This window comes from Centruroides vittatus, unplaced genomic scaffold (assembly GCF_030686945.1).
Source record: "Centruroides vittatus isolate TY-2023 unplaced genomic scaffold, ASM3068694v2 contig_1051, whole genome shotgun sequence".
Lineage (NCBI taxonomy): Eukaryota > Metazoa > Arthropoda > Arachnida > Scorpiones > Buthidae > Centruroides > Centruroides vittatus.
Window position 1 is genome coordinate 616,416 of NW_027120680.1, and position 21,151 is coordinate 637,566.

At 33.0% G+C, this 21,151-nt stretch overlaps 1 protein-coding gene across 1 annotated transcript in view; it reads right to left on the bottom strand.

Annotated features, from left to right (window-relative positions):
• LOC136971522 (BRO1 domain-containing protein BROX-like) overlaps window positions 1–21,151 on the bottom strand; it is an 85,557-nt gene that overhangs the window by 33,369 nt on the left and 31,037 nt on the right. The window contains exon 4 of the mRNA XM_067265984.1: window positions 7,308–7,380. Coding sequence (XP_067122085.1) covers window positions 7,308–7,380 — 73 coding nt within the window. The remainder of the gene's footprint in view (window positions 1–7,307; window positions 7,381–21,151) is intronic.

Genomic DNA, 21,151 nt, shown 5'->3' on the forward strand with positions numbered 1-21,151 from the left:
ATTAAATCCTATCATATCGTTATTTATTTGTATATTTAAATTTTTGTTTTTTTTGTTATAATATTGTTTTTAAAAGTAATGTCTAATTACTTTTTAATTAATTTAATTATTTTTTATTCTTATCATATAATTTTTATTTATCACTTTTATAATTAATTTATGATTATTCCTCGTATATTGGGCGATGCAAGTTGGCTTTTTTCACTTTTACTAAGTAATCAGAAACTTGTGAAAACAGTCTAGCTATAAAATTCCAAAAAATGTCCTGCCCCCTCGGAAATGATCTTGGTAATCGAATTTACACAATCGCTATAAATTCTTTTGTTTTAATCGCGTTATAAGCTATAAATTGCTAATTAAATGTTCGACAGTGTTCAGATGAGTAAACATGTTTTTAAAATTGTTTAGCAATGAATATTTCCTGGAAACTCCATTTTCCTATAGTAAGTCTATGGAATATCTAGTTGTGAATTTTAGTATTATTTTAAATTTGTATTAAAAAAAATTAAACACCGTAAACTGTAATATATTTACTGTACTGTAGTAATAAACCGGCTTTTATATCTGAATCCGTATCAATTTTCTTTTTTGATTATTTTTCACAATACAGTGTAATCTAAATAACACATGATTTGTTTACATTTGTTTATTCCTTTTTTTTTTATTTGTCGGGACGCTTTTCAGTACTTTGCCCTTCTTCTGTCAAGTTTATTTTGTTTAATGTATATTCTCATATACTTTAAACAAAATAAAGCCGTCAGAAGAGATCGGTGTGTCATTAAATCACTTTTATGGCGTTTTTAGTTCATTTCTGCTTCTGAGTTAGACTAGTACATTCAAGAAGACCTGTCGAGTAGTGAGAGGAGAATTCTGGTTTTAGTCGTTAGAACTCGTTTTCTGAAAATATCGGATAGCCTCAGTTCTAGACATGTTGAGACAGATATGCCAACTGAAACAGATTTGCAGGAGAGCAACCGAGTTAGCTCCTGATTGGTCGGCCAACAGATCTAAAAACTGTATATAAGGCAATGCCACCGTTGAAACTAGGAGAAACAAGCCTGGCCTAATAGACTATATTTGAGTGCCTTGTCTATAGTAAAGTAAAAATGTACGGAGATTTTATGATCGATTCAGAGATCGAGAATATAGTATATGAAGATGCTTCTTCGGAAGAAGAATGTGATTTTGTAGAAGTTAGATCTGAGAATACAGACACCGAGCAAGAGGAAAACGAAGATATATCAGAAGTAGGCTCACCTGCAGTTGCCTCATCATCACAAGTAGCAGCCTCGTCATCACAAACAGGTGAGCATTGTTCTTTCCTAGCTCGCGATGGAACCAGATGGAGTATGTGGGAATATCCTGCAACGAAGACAAGAAGAGAGAACTTGATTTATCTTATACCTGGTCCCATTGGAGAGGCTACAAACGCAAGGTCTATTTTTGAATGTTGGAATCTGTTCGTAACAGATGATATTTTAGATATCATAGTCATACACACAAATCAACAAATACAAAAAGTACAACCGCATTACGAAAGAGAACGTGATGCAAATACAACAGATCTGCAGGAAATAAAAGCACTAATCGGATTATTTTACCTTGCTGCGTATAAAAAGGTAAATCGCTGTCACGTTAACGAAATGTGGACAACGGACGGTACAGGATTCGAAATCGCAAGAACGGCCATGTCGGAGAGACGTTTTCGTTTTTTGTTAGCAAATCTCCGATTTGATGATAAACAGACGCGAGGTGAAAGACTAAAGTTTGATAAATTAGCAGCAGTCCGAACTTTTTTAGATGTATTTACGAATAATTGTATAAAGAATTACAATGTATCGGAATACTGTACCGTAGATGAGAAACTGGAAGGATTCAGAGGGCGGTGCGGATTCCGCCAGTATATACCAAGTAAACCAAATAAATACGGTATAAAAATATTCTTGCTAGTAGACAGTAAAACATTTTATACGCACAATTTAGAGGTTTACTGCGGAAAACAGCCCGATGGACCCTTCTCAGTATCGAATTCTGCGGACAGTGTAGTGAAAAGATTAACTAGGCCTATTGTTAACAGCGGCCGTAATATAACTACCGATAACTGGTTCACCAGTTTCAGTTTGGCTACAGATTTATTGCAAGACAGGTTAACGCTAGTTGGTACCATCAGAAAAAATAGAAAAGAAATTCCTGCAGAATTTTTAAATATAAAAAATAGAAAAGTAAACAGTAGTAAGTTTGCATTTACTAAAGCGATCACTTTGGTCTCCTATGTGCCGAAAAAAAGTAAAAATGTATTGCTTTTGTCGTCATTACATCATAGTGAAGAAATTGATCGGGAAACTGGACTGGCAAAAAAGCCAGAAATAATATCCTTTTATAATAGAACTAAAGGGGGAGTAGATACCGTGGACCAGTTAACCGGGAATTATAATTGCGTACGCAACACCAGTCGATGGCCTATGATCATTTTTTATTGTGTTTTAAATTTAGCAGGAATTAATTCCTATATTATTCACCAAGCAAACAAAAATACATCCAAATTGAATAATAGAAGAGAATTTTTGAAGGAATTGTGTATCATTCTAATGAGCGAACATATTGATAAAAGAAAATGTATTTTAAATCTTTCGAAAACTATCAGAACGGCAGCGGAAAGGATATTTCCGTCAGATTCTGAAGCCGGACCTTCACATTCATCCACGGAATGTGTCGAAAAAAAGAGAAAGAGATGTGATGAATGTGAAACACGGAAAGATAGAAAAACGAAATATACCTGCGTGAAATGCAAAAAATATCTATGCTTGGAACATGCAGTTCAAATATGTAGAGATTGTGTTGAATAAAAATAAGAAACCAACATTTTAACTAAAGATAAATATATGCTATATATTTGTTATTAGGTAGAAGTTGTTTTTATTCTGAATGCACAAGTAAAGTTAAATGTTTTGAGCATAAATTTGAAAATAATAATTATTTAGTTTTTAAATATCAACCAGTATATGTATTTTATTCTGCAACTTAAACAGTAACTATATAGTGTATTTACTCGGACATAAATAGAATATAAATACAACATAAATACTATTTTATTCTTTGTTAGCATATTATGTTTCGAATGTTTACAAATATTATATAAAGACAAAAACAAAATAATGTTTTTTTTGTATCTTTTTAATTAAATTCTGTTTAATAGTTTGATTTGTGTGTTTTGTTTTAAATTTTTTAATTAATATAAATTCCTTTAGCTACAAAAAAAAATTCCAAAAGTTTTTCTTATATAGATATAAGAAAAATAATTACAACTACGCGACAATCATATCGCATAGCTATAATTATTCTATAATCTAAAAATTCCAAAAGTTAATAAACTTTTGGAATTTTTTTGTATTTTCCGCATAAATAAAATTTAAATTGCGATTTTTCTTTAAAAATTAGACTGAAATCGATTTGTTTTGAGATTTTATCAGAAACATATTACAGTTTACGACTGGTCAATTTAAATTAAAATACAAATTTAAAATAAAAATTAAATTTTAATTCGGCGATTGCAGTGGCGTAGCGTAGTGAGAGCGGCAAAATTTCACAATAAATAATAATATCTTGTAAAAATACCTAAATAAGAGGGCGGGGAAATTTTCCTCCGCCCCAGGCGGCTGACACCCACGCTACGTCACTGGGCGATTGTCTAACGTTTGTTTACATTATAACCTTGATTTACGTGGAGGGTAGTTCTAATCTCAGTCAATTCCCACCAGACAATTTTGAAACGATGCTTACACGTTCATACGAAATATAACAACTAGAAGTTAGCTAATTAGACCCTAAACATTAAGGAATTAGATATAAGAAAAATAATTACAACTACGCGACAATCATATCGCATAGCTATAATTATTCTATAATCTAATAATTCAGATTAATCTGATAAAAATACTTTTAATTATAATCTGCTTTTATTATTTATTCATTTTTCATCGCGGCACAACAAAACAAACCTGAAAAGTTAGCCCGATCTACATAAGTAATTATGAATGAAATCGCTGCGTTTGATCGCGTTGCGACTGTTTTGTCGCGCGATACACAAAGCGCGACAAAAAACTTTAAAACTAAATTAAGATAATACAAATTGTGAAAATTATAAAATTTTTGATAATTGCATTTTGATAACATTCAGATATTGATATGCATGCCTTTTTACAGTTTTATTGTGTGAATATTTTATATTATAAAAAAAACAAATTACAGAATCGACAACATGTCATTAATTGCCGAATTTTTGATGGGCCCCTCATTATTTTTTCGATCGATTCATTTCGTGCAGAGAAAACATTTATATCTAAACTATCAACAAAGAATTTTGATAAATTGAATAATATTTTGACCGATGTCAATTTTTGAATTAGGTGATCGAGTTAAGCCTAACACACGACTATATCACATTAAAAATTAAAAATAAAATTCATGTGTGAAAATCTAACAAAACTATCTGTTAAATCTTAAAGATGACATTCTAATGAGTAAAACAAAATAAAACAGTTGTCAATTAGTCGATTTTAAACCCAAAAATAAGCATTTTTTAATAGAGCCATAAAACAATTAACGTTTATTGACTCTCGCGAAAGGGGGTAACGCGAAATCTATTTAAAAAATTTTTAGCAGTAGTACTGAATTTCTACTGACTTCACACGAATGAGTGAACTTTCTTCCCCATTTGAAAACAAACCCGATGATTATCGGTGAAACGTCAGATAACTTACAGCGAGTTGAAATTTGATATGTTTATTATTTTGTGATTTTTTCATCAAATTACGTAAAAATAAATATTGAAAAGACAATTTCGTCAATACAGAAGTAATTTATACTACTAGATAGAAAACAAAGCGTAGAATTTAACGAAAAAATTGTAGTTCCTCTACGCGATAGAAAAAATTTATTAATTTCAAAATAAAAATGACGGGTCTGACAGACCCATGCGACCTAAGTAAGAGAACGATTCCTAGCGACTCACAGAGTATTTAATGGGTTAATTATGTTTATGTGAAAATTATTTGATATTTAATAAAGAGAAATATATATGCGAATATTTTTAATTTCTTGCCACGTATATATTTCAACAAATAATTAGATTCGAAAACATTCTTGTTTTATAATATTACTTTTTATACAGCAAAACTGCAAGGTCAATAAATTTAGCATGACTAGCACAAACAGGTTTTTATCAGAGCAGCTATATTAATAATAATAATAGTATTTGTTAGAATTAAAAAATATATGATATAATAATATTAAAATAATATATAAACTCAAAAGAATTTAAATAAAAAACTAAAAATGCTTTAACAGAAACTTCCAAGATAAAAATATAATAATTAAAGCATTAAATATGAGATTAATTAGAATAAATTATAACATTTAAACAGTTAAGTCTATAAAATAAAGAAAATGTTTTACAAAAGATTAAGGGGAATGATGATAAATCTTTTAATAAATGCCATACTGAATACATAACAGATGTAATCAAATGAGCAACTAAAAATAACTGCAATAAATTGTTTTATTTATTTATTATAAATATTAAAAATAAGCAAATTTAATAATTTAAACATTTATTAATAGAATAATTTATAAAAATTTAAATTACTGTAGACCTAGAATATTTTCAATTTAAATCATTAGGTATTAGAGTAGAAACATGAACAGAATTTAATAATTTCATGAACTCTTTTGAAGAGGAAACTCCTTTAATTTTCAAAATGTAAATATGTAGTTATAACACACTTTTAATGTTAGCTTCTTTTTTGTTTCAAACATAGATCAAAATAATCAGTTTATTTTTGGATTATATTTTAAATTAATTGGACAACATAAATTAGGCAATTAGACAACTATCTTGACCTAGGAATAATAAAGATTCGGGGTTCTATCCGAGAAGATGCACATGGTACTGCAGTACTCCATTGATACTAAAGCAATCAGTTTTATTTCTTTGAAATAAATATAATATTGCATAATAGCTTTGTTTTAATATTGAAAACTTTTCATTCATTGTTGTTTATTTATATGTATACGCCTTGCCGGGGTTTGCGATGGCCGGTTGAGTGCCTTTGGGAAGACGTGGGCAATTAATGTGTCCCCAGCCGGCGTTGTAATAGCCGTCGATGGTCGTACGGTAATCTTATATCAACTGGAAGGGAAGATCGGACCGAAGGTCCGGGTAGCGTAACTGGTAACGTGTCTGTATGGATAGCAGAAGTTGCGGGTTCGAATCCCGCTTCGGGCCAATTCTTTTCTTCCAGTTAAGCCTAAATTTATTTAAATTATTTAATTAAAATTCTAATTATTAAATTTAGCAAGAGATGGCGCCTAACGCCTAACTCTAGTACCAAATTAACTTAAATTATTAATATTACTATAGCCATTTGCCAACAACTGCTGATAATTCGGCAGTTGTTGGTCTTTATATATAACGGGTTAGTTGTTGTTTATTTATATGAAAACTTTTCATTTTGCTAATGAAAGCACATCACCTATACACGAGCTTTTATACCAATAGATGGTACAATCACTGAAAACATTGCTGCAGTAGATTTTGTCAGTGAATGAAAAGCATTCTCATGTTTATGATGCAAATAGCTTATGCAGTCTTTACAGTAAGTTTCCTGCAGATTTGCAGCAAATGATAATGTAACTTAAAAACAAACATATTTTTATAGAATTTTATGAATGATAAAATTTCCATGGCCACTACTATATATTTATTTATGTTCATATCAATATAATTTTTGCAATTAATAACATTTTAATTTCTGTACAACATGGCATAATTATTCCATGATTAAATAAATGAATTACAACTATAAACTATGCAAACCCATAGTTATTGGCACATCTGCATACTACACGAGGATAACGAGAAAATAACTCTCTCTACAACCAATAACTGGTGCGAAGTACAGCTATGCAACCAATAATTGGCACAAACCCAGAAGGGGTTATAAAAATGTTCATTTTTTACTGCTTAGCCATACTTTGCACCGGTTATTGGTTGTAGAGTCTTATTTTATAGTTACTGGCAATTTTTTTTCTTCTAAATGACAGGTAAACCTTACAAAGTGTTTTTTTTTTTTTTTTTTTTAAATATTAATGAAATATATTTACTTTGACATAGATACTGTAAAGTAGAACATTTGTAAAAGAATTATTATTAATTCTTTTTCAAGTTTTATTATTATTGCAATTACTTTTTAATTAAAAAATACTGAGAACATTTTTAAAAATCAGAGACAATATGAAATTAAACATACCTGGACAGTACTAAATATTCCAGCAGCTTTCCGTAGACATTTATGAACTTCTTTAGCTTCATCCATGTTTATGCTTATAAAAAAACATATATATTATTTTAATTATAACAACTATGAAAACAATGGCTAATAAAAGTAAATATTCAAATATACAGTAGATATTTGTTAATCTGACACCTGATAATCCAGAATGTCTGCTAATCTGATATCCTCTGAAAAGCAGTCATTCATCTAGAATTGTTAAATAATAATAATCCATCATGTTAGTATTCTGTGAATTAAAATTTGTTTAGACACACAGTGAATTAGAGATCCAAAAAAATTGAGGTAAAGGAGGGGAGTGTGACCATGAATATTACTACTTATTGAGAAGTCAACTGCAAGGTCAAGGGCAATGTGATTTAAAAAAAATAGCACTTCATTTAAATCAGGTCAGACATTACTACTGTGAGATCTGGATTTCTATAGACGTTTTTCTCTACTTTTTGAAGTATTTCACCTCATATTTAACTGACACGTTAAAACAACATCACTGGAAAAAGAAATCAAATATCTCATCAACAACTATAAAAATTTATAACCCTCCTTCTAGAATGTAAACATTCACCCATCCAAACATCGTCAAGCTAATATTGCAAGTCAAGTTCACAGTTAATGTCAGATTTCTTCACTTTATTATGGTCCCAGGAACACCTAAGACCTCCACACCTGCTAAAATAACCTTTGCTTTTGACAACATTTAGTCATATGACTTATTTTCCCAAGTCAAACCAATATAAGACCAATTCACCCCTGGGGAGTCTCTCATCAAACGCCATACCAGGACCTTAAGGAATCATATCCAAGGAACCCTATCTCCGACATATTCTTTGTTAAGTGTGATCCATATATCTCAGTCATGATTTTTGTAAATTTGTGCACCACCGTTAAGGATGAACTGATTCAAACCACAACTAAGGAAGGACAGAGGTATGATATCAAATCGTGTAAACTCTCTCTAGGCCCCTTTAATCTATACTCGAGAGTTAGGGAATCTTGATAAAAAGTCGATTTTCATATTTGTAATGTCTATTTGTTATCCAGTAAATTTTTGATTTACTTGTTACATGGTGTCATTTACTCATATATTGCCTACGCCTTACCAACGACCTCTCTCTCCTCTTCCACTTGACCTGACAAAAAAAGAATCCCGACCCTTTGGAGTCATAAAACGTAAACCAGCCATCCACTAACAAGTGGACAATTTTCACCAAACTGTTGCTGAGAAAGAGCCAAGGCATCCACACTACATATTTTGAACCAATATGCACTGGTACAAAATATACAGCAACATCTGTAACATTCACACTGCATATAACTTTACAAAATTTTGGAAAAGTACAAAAAGTTTCAGTAATTTGACACCATTCTGGTCTCATAAATGCCAGATTAACTTTTACTATAATTCCTCTCTATAAATCAAATCCAATTTTCTTACATGAATAAAACTTATTATTACAAGCAAGAAATGAGAAAATTCACATCCAGGTGTTAAGTGTTAACGAATATTATGTTAGCGAAACGAACGTGAAAACTACAAAGTATTGCAACAGCGTTTGCTGATAAGATAGCCTTGAAATTAAATAAGAAGTTCAGATGGCTCTTGGAGGCTACACGTAGGCAACGTAGGCAGCCGCAACCGGTCCCGTTCTACAATTACACGGAGGAGCACGTTCCTGCCCGGATTCTCAAGATTATACAAAGGGGACCCAAGTATATCCCCCCACCACGCAATACCAGTGCTTCGGATGCGGTCCCGGCGATCCTAGCGGCGCTCAAGAACTGTCAAGCTGCCACCAAATTCCCAAGTATGGAACTTTCCATCGTTTCAACGCTCACTTCTCAACGGCATTCCACGAGTGACAGCAGTATCTTTGTGAACAACCACCTTGTAAGGCGGTACTTGGAGACGTCCAATTTACGGCTTCTGATCTCAGACAAGGAAAAGAAATTTGTCCTATGTAAAGAAGACGACTTTCTAGCCAGAGCTGCGGACTTCCTCAACCACTCCCACACGGTAGTCCTACAATCTGACCCAACTCCTACCGTTCTTAGGAAGACTAAGAAAATAATATCTCTTCCTAGTATATCTGCTCTTCCTGGGCGCGTGGATCCTCCATCAAACGTAGCGTGTCCCAGACTCTTTTTCAAGGTTAAAACTCATAAGGAGGGTTGGCCATTGAGGCCGCTAGTTAATAAAAGGACTCACCCAACCTACCACCTTGAAAAGGTGCTTGCCAAGCTACTAAGTGGGCTCCTACCTCCTTCCCCCTGGGTTACATCTTCCTCCATTGAAGCAAAAACATCAATTTCTTCCGTCTTGGGTAACTCATCCTGCAACGAGTATAGTTTTTACAAGTTGGATGTTGTTGCACTATACCCCTCGGTTCCTCAGTTCGAGGCTGTCATGCTTGCAAATAGTCTTCTCATCAAGGAGTGCTTTACAGCGCAGCAGGTCTTAGAGATACGTGACGCCTTGCTTTTTATTACCGAAAACGATTATTTTCGGTTTAATGGGAGGATATACCTACAGAAGCAGGGGGTCCCCATAGGCTCACCGCTTTCTGCGGTATTGGCGGAGTTACTCATGAGGCATGTTGAGCAAAGGGTCTTCAATTTCCCCCTCACCATAGCATATCCATTGTTATACCTCAGATATGTAGACGATATCCTTGTTGCTTGGCAGGAAACGGAGGAGGATTTCCTCGCCTTCAAAACTGCACTCACGAAAGTTTATTCTACCATCAGCTTTACCTGGGAAAAAGAAAATGAAGGGGCTATTGCGTTTTTAGATCTAAACATCTCCAAATCCCTGGGAACTTTATCGTACTCCGTGTTCCGTAAATTCAACTGCTTACCACCTTTAATCCCTGCTACAGCATTCCAGCCGCAGCATTATGTTAATGCAGCTATCGCCCCATTAATTAGAAGGGCTTTTTTGTTATCTTCCAGTCAAACAGCTGTCGACATTGAACTTAATGCCATTCGCTCAGCAGTAAACGCGGCGGGGTACACTAATGCCAAGTACAGGTACCTCCTAAACAAGGTCAAAAGATCGCTCTTTCCTCCCACGACCTTACATGTTCCAAACGAATGCACGGTAGTCCTTCCCACATTACCGTTCTGTGGCCGAGTCACCATACGTATTTGCCGTGTTTTTAGGCAACACGCGCTCTTTCTACCAGTCTCCCCACGGCCAAATCTTAGGAGGCTACTGTGCAATGACAGGGATGCTACCTCCGTACTAGAGAGGTCTGGAGTTTACTCCATCCCATTGGAAAATACTGCTTCCGGTATTCGCACCCACTACGTTGGCGCGACAACCAGAATGTTGGCCTGTCGTATTTCCGAACACCAACTTTCCATCAGGGCAGGCAAAGCAGACACCGAACTAGCAAGAATGGTGTTACAGCACCCATACACCCCGCTATGGGACCAGGTGATGATGCTCAGGCATTATAATAACAGGAACGTCGTGTTTATTTGGGAGGCCTTTCTTACCGCTGCACTAAATCCGTGCAACACGCCCACGCTTGATTTGCCTGTTATGTGGGTTAACTTATATAACAGATTAAAACAACACCTCTAGCTCCACATTTCAGTAATTTATAGCGCATGCGCTACGTCACCACGCGCGCACATTTAAATTTCTTCTCGCTCTGTTCCATCGGTGAGTGTGTTCCAAAGTTCTAAAGCGGTTTTTGCATTTCGAAAATTTTTTGATTCGAAAGAAAATTTTATCCGTTTTTATCCACCTGAGGAAGACGAAAATAGTTTCGTCGAAAGTGCTAGTGATTATAGCGATATTCGTTAACACTTAACGCCTGGATGTGAATTTTCTCGTTTCTTGCTTATGAAAGAGATCGGTGTGCAGTCCACCATCGTTACAACTTATTATTACCTTTGTTTATTTACATACAATTTTATTTTTATTTTGTTTTTATGTATTGTTACATACAAAAAAAGATAAATTTGAAACATAAAAAAGTACTAATTCTAAGGACAGAAAGTAAGTGCTAGTGTAAAGAACAGCTCTGAAATTTATAAACCCAACAAAGTTTGGCACACTGTGCACTGTCAGTTACCATGTAGACACTACAGCAGGTATTTTTTGTACTATTGCTTGCAAAATTGAAGTATATAACACTTGTCCAGTAACATTTTTGCCATAAATACTATTTTTGAGTGACAGAAGATGTCCTGACTTGTGTATCCATTATTAAATATAACAAGAAACTCAGAAAATAGAAAATTTATTACCAATGACTAGTAAACATGCCAGGCATAAATGTCTGAAGTAAACACTAAACAGAATTGATAGTTATTTCAGAGAAGACTGAAAAAAATTCATCTGGCAGACTAGTGTGTAGCTACAAATCCCATCAAAAACAATGCCACATGGTAAACATAAAAGGTTTATTTACATGTGCACAAAATTCACTTATAACAACAAATTAAGCCAGAAGACAAGACAACACAAATAAAGTTTGCAGAAACAATATTGGCCAAAATTAATAGCAATAACAAATTCCTTAACTGAGTATGCTTTTTGGACAAGGCAGTAATCCATATGTCTAGAAAGTAGACAGAAATAATTGCCACATCTAATGTCTAAAAATTCACACATTGTATATGAATACAAATGGAATTCTCCAGAACGTAATATTTGGTATGATATCATGAAGGATAAAATAATTAATATCTTTCTTTTTTTGTAGAGGCTACAATAACTGGACTAACATGCTTGGTCACATTACAGAAATATGTTATGCCTCAGCTTCCTGAATAAATTCTTTTCAACAAGATGCACTCCACCCTCATCCTGCCAATGATATCTATACATTCTTGAATAGTCTCTTCACTGTAAGATGAATTGGGAGAGAATCACCATTCATTGCTTGGCCCCAGATCACACCTTACTCCATCTGACTATTTCCAGTGGAGATTTGTTAAGAACTAAGTGTATGATACACTAGTATGTAATCTGAAAGACATACATAAAACAATTTGTGCTGAAATCAACAATATAATACTACAAATGCTTCTCAATACATGGGCTGAGAAAGAATGTCAATTGGACATTTACTAGATCACTAGTGAAGCTAATATTAAAGTTTACTAGGCATCTGAATAGATTTTGAGTTTTTGGTATCAAGAAGAATGTATCATTTGTAAATTATGGTAAGTTTGGAGCATATGATAATTTTTTTATTAAATGTCTAAGCAGAACACTGTATCAAAGTATTTTAATAATAATTAATATACATGTATAAAGGTTAATTAATAAATAAGGTCTATTGCAATGTACTACCAAATGTAGAGACAAATACATGACCATCAAACTTTAGCAGCCACAAGTGTCTAATCTAATGTGTCCAGTCTCAGTTTGTGGTATTGCATCATTGCAAAATAGACATAATAAACTCATCTTCCTCATTGCAGACAAAGCAGCAATCAGTAATTAAATTTTTAGTGCCAGAAGATTGCATATAAAGTAAGAAAATCAATTCAATAAAGTATTGTAAAATCTTATAATCAATCAAGAGCAATCTTTTTCTTGCACTATGATTATTTAAGACTGCCCTTCAATAAGGAAACAATTAAGATAAGTATGTATCTGAAATTATATGTTACTCTTCATCCTTACAGTCCAGATCTGACACCATAAGACTTCCTAAAATTAAAAACAGTATTGAAAAGTCAATGCTTTTAGAAAATTAGATAACAAAGGCTTAAGTTGCTGTATGAGAATGAATCAAAGAAATACCAAATGTTTTTTCATGAACAAATTGCAAAAATGGATTAAACATTTAGAAACATATGATTTTAAATGACTTATTTCAAAAAATAATTTTGTGCAATTAAAATAAATAATCTTTACTATTTTTTAAAATTCTTCAAAATTTAATGTAAGTTAAACTACAAAACAATAAAACAAAACAAGTAGTTATTATGAGTTCTCCATTAAACCTATTTTAATGGAAAATTTATATAAGAATCATAACAAAACCCAGGTACTTTTGAACCTCTTGGCTCATCATCAATGCTGTTAAGTCCTTATGTGGCAATACGCCATAATTTTGTATATATTTCCTTAGTGTTAAGCCTAATACTAAGTTTCGCTAGTCCTTTGTTCTATATTTCCTCAAACTTTCTAACTGTCTTTCCTTCCTGCTGGTGGGGGCACGTATTCATGGAATTACACAAAAGAAAACAACATGAGTGGTAAAAACCTGAGGCAAATCGAGGGGTGAAAGGATTTCATTCTCAAGCCAGCGTCAAGTAGAAGCGGACGAAAAAGGAAAGAGATCCAGGTTGTCATCACTGATCGAGACAGAGTGCTGAGGTCGGCTGAAAGGATAGGAACGAAATAGAAGCGGACGAAAAATCGAAACTTTGGTGAATACCAAAGAATCATCAAATCGGAGTGAGCGAAAGAGACGGCCAAAGATGAAATTGACGCAAGTCTCCATTCTGAGATGAGCGAAGAACAGATGAACAGAAAATCCCGAGTACCCCACTAGCAACTCTTTCTTTGACTCTTATTCTTTTTCTCATCTTTTTGTTCTATATTTCCTTTTAGATTATAAGTTAGTTTAAGTTAATCGTAATGTTTCGGAATAAGTTACAAACAAAGGGCATTGTCGCAAAATCGTATCACTCTCCATGATTTGTACAAAGTTTTTTTCACCCCATTATTGTATGTATTGGAGTAATATAGTTGGGATTCCAAAGAACTTATTGTATGAAGATCTGTACGAACAATTAATAAAATATTATTTTATTAATGACAACTTTGTTTTGTATTGTTCAACTGCATGATTACCACACTTAAATAATACACAAAAAACTGAAAATAGAATTCTTTAAATCTTAAGACTCAGAACTGGTCTGAAAAATGAACTGGAAGATTCAAAAAAATACTTAAGATTGTTATGTCACTAAACAAGAATCTTCACTTTTGTAAGTTCTCAGTTAAAGTAATGTTTTATGCATTATAATTCTTGGACATTGTAACTAAAGTATATAAGGTGGCAACACTAATTAGAATAAATAACTTATTCTTCCTTTCAACTGAATTCAATTACTTTTTTTTTATTATTGTAAAATAAATAATAGTTCTGAGATGTGATAGTTTCAGTATGCTCTTGGAAGCAAGACAGGGATCTTTCACAACAATTCAGGAAGTTTTGGCTTTCAATATTTAAAATAAAGTTATGTAAGCTCATTCAATAAAATCTATTAGATTATCAAGTTATTAACCTTTCAACTACAAGAATCACTTTCCCTAACAGACATAGCAAGTTTTTCATGCAGACAACCTTGAAAATTTGTATTGTTTTAAACATTTACAGCAGCTTTATTTTCACACAGTTTTGCTTCTAATAGAATGTATGTTGTAATTTTTTCTTATTTACATTATTAAAAAATTACAACATATAATCTATTAGAAACAAAACTGTGTTTTATAAATATTAAAAATTTATATTTAAATAAACTAAAGTAACCTATTTGTACTGTAGTTATCAAATGAATAACTATTGCCAAATCTTCATTTCCAACTACAGAACTAAAATTACTATTTAATCAAAACCAACAGTACAGGAAGATCACTTATATACTGTTTATCAACATTTTTAATATTTTCTAAAATACTAAATACTTATTGCAAGAAATATATAACAGAATATCCTATTTTATTTGTTTATATTAATGGTAAAAATACAGAATCAAATAAACAGAGTTGAATTGCAAGGATTATGCAGTAGATCCTATTATATTATACAGCAAATACATATAAGTGGGGGGAACCAAAAATAACAAAAAGAAATTCATGTATTTATTTTAACAACTTCATATTTTAATCTCCCTCAAAATACTCTCCATTAGCCTTAATACACTTGTTCAAACATTTTTTCTATCGTTCAAAACACCTAGAAAATTCCTGTTGTGAAATGCTTCGTAGCACCTCTGTCATCTTTGTTTTCACCTCTTCTACTGCACCTTCTTCTTCTTGGGTCCTCCCTTTGAGTTCCCTCTTCATCCTGGGAAACAAAAAAAATTGCAAGGTGCAAGATCAGGGGAATATGGGGGATGGGGAAGAGGGTCCTGCCATTTCTTGTCAAAAACTCTGCATGAAGAGCACCATGTGAGTGGGTGTACTGTCATGATGAAAACAACCAATCCCCCGTTTGCCAAAAGTCCCTTCTTTTCCTTCTCACAGCATCATGAAGTCCCTTGAGGATTTCCAGATAACAATTTCAATTGACTGTCTGGTCTGGATTGATGAATTCGGAATGAACAATTCCTTTCACATCAAAAAAACAGATTAACATAGTTTTAAAATTCGACTTCACTTGTCATGCTTTTTTGGGATAAGAAGATTCTGATGTTTTCTACTGGCTGGATTGACATTTGGTTTCTGGATTGTAACCATAACACATGATTTATCACATGTAAAAAGGTGTCTAAGAGTTTGTGTTGTAAATTAATGCAGTCATAGAAGAGTGTAAAGTATTTATCACTAGTCATCACCTTAGAAAACAAGTCTGGATCATTTTTTAAATGTTCTTTCAAACCTGACAAGCTGCCAAGTGATTGCCTTTCTGATCGGCAGTCAACAAGTATGGAACAAACTTTGTGGAAACTCTTCTCACACCAAGTTCTTGTAACAAAAATTGGCTGAATCAAACTCCGTGAAATTCCAGACAAATCAACAAGTACAGTACACATCAATGTTTGACAGTGATCAGTTTGTTGAGATTGCAAATTTTCTCAACATTTTCATCAGTTCAAATGTTGGATGGACCCAAACCTGGATTGATCTTCAAGAGACATTTCTTCTTTTTGAAAACAGGAAAAGCACTTGCAAACCCTCATCTCACTCATGGCATCTTGTTTATAAGCACATTGAATAATTTCAACCATTTCCAATCTACTTTTTCCTAACAGGAAACAAAATTTCACAGCAGTGCATTGCTCTTTAAAATTTGACATCATGTTTTCGATGAAAATGAAAGAGAGCCCTCACAAAAAAGTTACTATGGGCCAACAAGTCTTGACACACTGATGTCACTTTGCATACTAATTCCAGAGGATTCTGTCTACTGACATCTAGTAGTAGATACACATACTACAAACCTCCCAACTTCCACAAAATTATTCCCATTATTTTTGGGTCCCCCCATGTATTATATATTGTATGTACTATATCAGTTACATATGTAAAATGCTAAAATAAAAATATAAAACTTTTAAAATTAAAATATAATTTATAAACAACAAATATGTAGTTCAAAAATCTGGATGCACTTATCAACAAATCACCCATGTGAAACTAGAAAATCTGGCAAGAAAACAACATGTTTTTTCTTGTATATCTTGTTTTCTCTTTCTGATATACATCTCATTTCAAATCAATGGAAAAATTTTGAGAAATTTTTCTGCTGGTTACAAATTAGCTGGTCATAAGCTAAATTTATTACAGTTCATTAAAACAGAAAATATATGTATTAAATATGTTTCTGGAATGAAAAGTTTTCTTATGTGCGATTTTTATTTGTGCGATTTTTTTAATGCGAATTTTTAATTTGTGCGGTATAGTTGGCGACTAGTCTCGTGCGATTCGTCATGTCTCATGTTGACTTATTATAGCTAAATAAACTTATTATAGCATAAATGCACTTATTATAGTAATATTATTGCATGAATATGCAAAAAATGAAATAATTTACTTTTTAAGTCAACAAAACACCACCTGGACAAAAATATGTAAAACAGACGATAGACCAGACGATGCAGTCAAGTGCTGACATCTGTTGTCAATAAATTCTATTTCGTACGGTTTTGAGTTATTTTCTATGTGAGACTTTTTTTATGCTGTCCCTGTTGACCGCATAAAAAAATTATGTTTTTAATTGTGTTGCGAAAACTATTATTTACAGCCATTCGTGAAGTTTCGTGAGATTTTTTTTAATGCGTTTTTTTTAATGCGGTCCCTATCCCCCGCATAAAAACAGGTTTGACTGTATAGAGAGGTTTCAAGGTCGCATGTCACGTGATAAAACACACGTTTGCTCCGCCCATTCGCCATTTTTGTGGTAGTTTTCGCTCGCTTAGCTTGCACGTAGTCTGTTATTCGACGTCTTTTTTTAGTTTAAACGTACAAAAATACTGCAGTTCTATTATCATGGATTAAGTTAAAAAAGATTCTTTTCTTGTAAGCTATTCTAGCAGTCTAACAGGACGAGATGCAGCTCTGTACGAAGAGAAAATTTCGTTATGTCAAGGCGATCCATATCCATACGAAGCCAGTTTATCAGACTTCGTCGTATATCAAGAGTTGTGGCCGAAAGTAGAATTTGGTGACATTATAAACTATTTGGTTTTTACAACAAATTTCTACACCCTGTCACAAATGAAAGCTTATAAATCTTTAGAGGCCCATAACTATTTAACAAGTGGCTGGGTTTCTCCTGATATAAAAGTAAAAGTAATTAATAACAGCGAAGTAATATTGCTTGGAAAGATATGTTTTCTTTTGTTTGTTTAAACTCGTGTTTTTACGTATTTCTTAAGTAAGAATTTTTGTCTGAAAGTAAAAGTCTAATTAAAAACAGCCGTGGAAATTTTTTAATTCAAATTGTTCAGTACCTTTATTTTCTAGTTGAAACTAGCATATAATAAGTCTACTTGCTTTTCGTTTTAACGTGTAATGTTTATAAGTTTGCACTAGCTAAAGCCTGAAATTACGTTAGTTATTCGTTTATAAATGCACTATACCTAACTAAATTAATATAAGCAAATCAGTAAACTCTTTTAGGTTTTAAAATATAACTTAGTGTTTATTAACGTAAATATTGAAATGAAATGTTTCTGACAAACTCTTGTATTGATATTCACTTTATTCGTAACGAAATTTTTCCGGTTAATTCTCGAGAGCCATGCAGTTTGCCTTCGTCGTGAAAGCTCCTCAGTTTGAGATCCTTGATGACAAATAATGCCGGGAATTTTAAAAAATGATGTTCCTTTGTTCTTGAGTGAACTAGCATTACACCCAATTACACAACAAATCACCATAGTGATATTCGCGACGAAAAAAAACAACACAAGAACTCCAGTTAAAACGCACGTGAACACACACAAAACGTAAACAAGTCACAAACAGTCACAAAGATGGCGCTGGACAATTGCGCATGCTCATGACGTCACTCGTGATGTCGACATGAAACCTCTCTATATGTATTAAATATGTTTCTGGAATGAAAAGTTTTCTGAAGATGTTTCTGCAGACTTACACTGCAAGTTTTATTGTTTGTACTGCTGCCTTTTTAAATAACATTTTCCTAAAATACTCATTTTTTATTACAAATTCTGGAAATTAAGCATTTAAAAAAATGGCCCTTTTCATTATTTTGTTATGAGATATTGATAATCCAATTTATTTCTTTCATTTAACGCATATGGAACTCTAACAATTTTTTTATACCCATTTCAAATCAATGAAACATTTCAATAATATAGATCTGTAAAATATTAAATTAAAATGTATTGAGAGCTCTAGAATTATTATTCAAAAATTTTACTGGTTTTTGCTTGACTTTATCTTCTGCATTTTTCTGGCATTCAGTGTATTGTAAATCTTTTAATCCAAAATCTAATCAACATTTCTTAAACCATATTTTGTGTCAATAACTTAACCCTCTCCATACAATTCATAAATAGATTTTTTACTAACAATAATGATATTTTTCTACAACTCATAGCCTAATACACTGTATTATCAGGTTGTAAAGGTGAAATTTAAACAATTTGATTATTTCTAGAAATAACTGGAAAAAATGTTCTAGAATGTTTGACATGGGCAGTGGTGATATTCAGCGGGTTCGCACAGGTTCGGGCGAACCTGTTGGTAAACTTTTCAGTTTTCCGAACCTTGTTAACTACATGTAACATTTCTCAGTGGTTTTGTTTCTTTTAAAAAAATATATTAAAATACATATTATACTCTGTAACACTACTAAACTAGAGCCTTATACCCCATTTGCTCAGAGCATTTCAATCTAGATTGTGAGCAAGGTCGGGGACTATGCCTTGGTGCAATCTCTCTCGACTGTTTCAATCTCGACTGAAACGAGGTTTAATCGCAATCGATTCAAGAGAGTTCTCGAAACTAGATCTAGTCATAAGAGAGATCCCACAATCTCACGTGCGCGAGATAATACAAGATGGCTGTGGAACATGTGTTGGGTTATGGACAGCGAAATAAAAAGAATATTGTATTTTGAGAAATGATGGACATCTGTCTATTTGAGGTGAAAAATTTCTCTGCCTAAAAATAAAAAAAAAGTCGACAGCACTAATATACTGTTGTTACTTGGTCTTCCCCCAGGGCCCCTTATGTTCCAAATACACCACTGATTATTAGATATATTGGAAGAAAAGGTATTGTATCTATTTCTAGCCAAAACTTCCATTTTGTTTGTCGGTGATTGTTAGGGAAAAATTTTCTGCTAGCGAACCCTTTGTTAAATATTTCGAATATCACCACTGGACATGGGTATGTAAGTAGCATAACCAAGTGTCACTTCATCACATATTTCATTAGAAACAGACATATCAGCAATGTCTGACTATATGAAACTTATCAAAAAAACCTATTTGCTGCTGTTACTCTATCACTTCAAAAGTGGACACAATGCAACAAAAGCTCACAATCTCATCTGAAAGGCATATGGTGAGGACAGTCAACAGGCAGACCAGCTACAATTGGTTTAAAAAATTCAAGAATAAAGATTTTTTGTTTCAAAATGAACCCCATCCAAGCAGCAATTCCACCAATGATGATGTCTTCCTGCAACTGACAGACAATAATCCAAAGCTTAACCACTAGAGAATTAGCAAGTAACGCCACAACACGTAAGTGTTATAATTATATATTAAATGTTGGTGTGGAGTGGAAACATATTATATCATGAATTAGCACAACTGGAGTGTTTCCATACATTCCAAAAATTGGCAAAGTCCAATACCACCACAACAATAAACCAGCACACTGAGCAAAGATGATTTTAAAAAAGTTAGTCAGTCTGGATTGAAAGGTTCTGCCTCATCCACCTTACAATCCAAACTTGGTGCCAAGTGATTACCATCTATATTGTGCTAGCAGAACCATATTGCAAATATATAATTCAATAATAATAATACCCATGGGAGAATGACATTAAAAACTTTCTTCAACGTAGTTCTAAGCTCACAGGATTGAAAGTTTGCAGCAAAGGTGACAAGATATGATTGATATTGATGGTGATTACCTCCAACAGCGGTTCCCAAAGTGTGCACAGCTGTGAGGAAACCACAGCTTCCTCACAGGGGCACGACAATATATTATAAAATTTTCATAATTTTACTTCCACTTTCAATTCAATGCAATAGGATGCAATAGCTAGCAGACCTGGTGCAAATCATTAACTCAGTAATAAAGGTGGCACATAGAATAGCAAAATGTAAAAAGCCTCATACCATCACAAAAAAACTCATTCTACCAGCTGCTGTAGATATGGTAAACATTATAATCAGCGAGTCTGCTGGGAAGCAGCTTTCAAAATTGCCTTTGTCTAATAACACCATCAGTTGCAAAATACAGCATACAGTGAAGGATCTCAAATGTTCAGTTAATTGAAAAAATAAAAGAAAAGGAATTCGGATTGCAGTTGGATGAAGACATAGATAATAATGATGCTCACTTGATTTTCTACGTAGTTTATAGATAGTAATAATGTTGTAGAAGACTTTTTCTTGTAAAA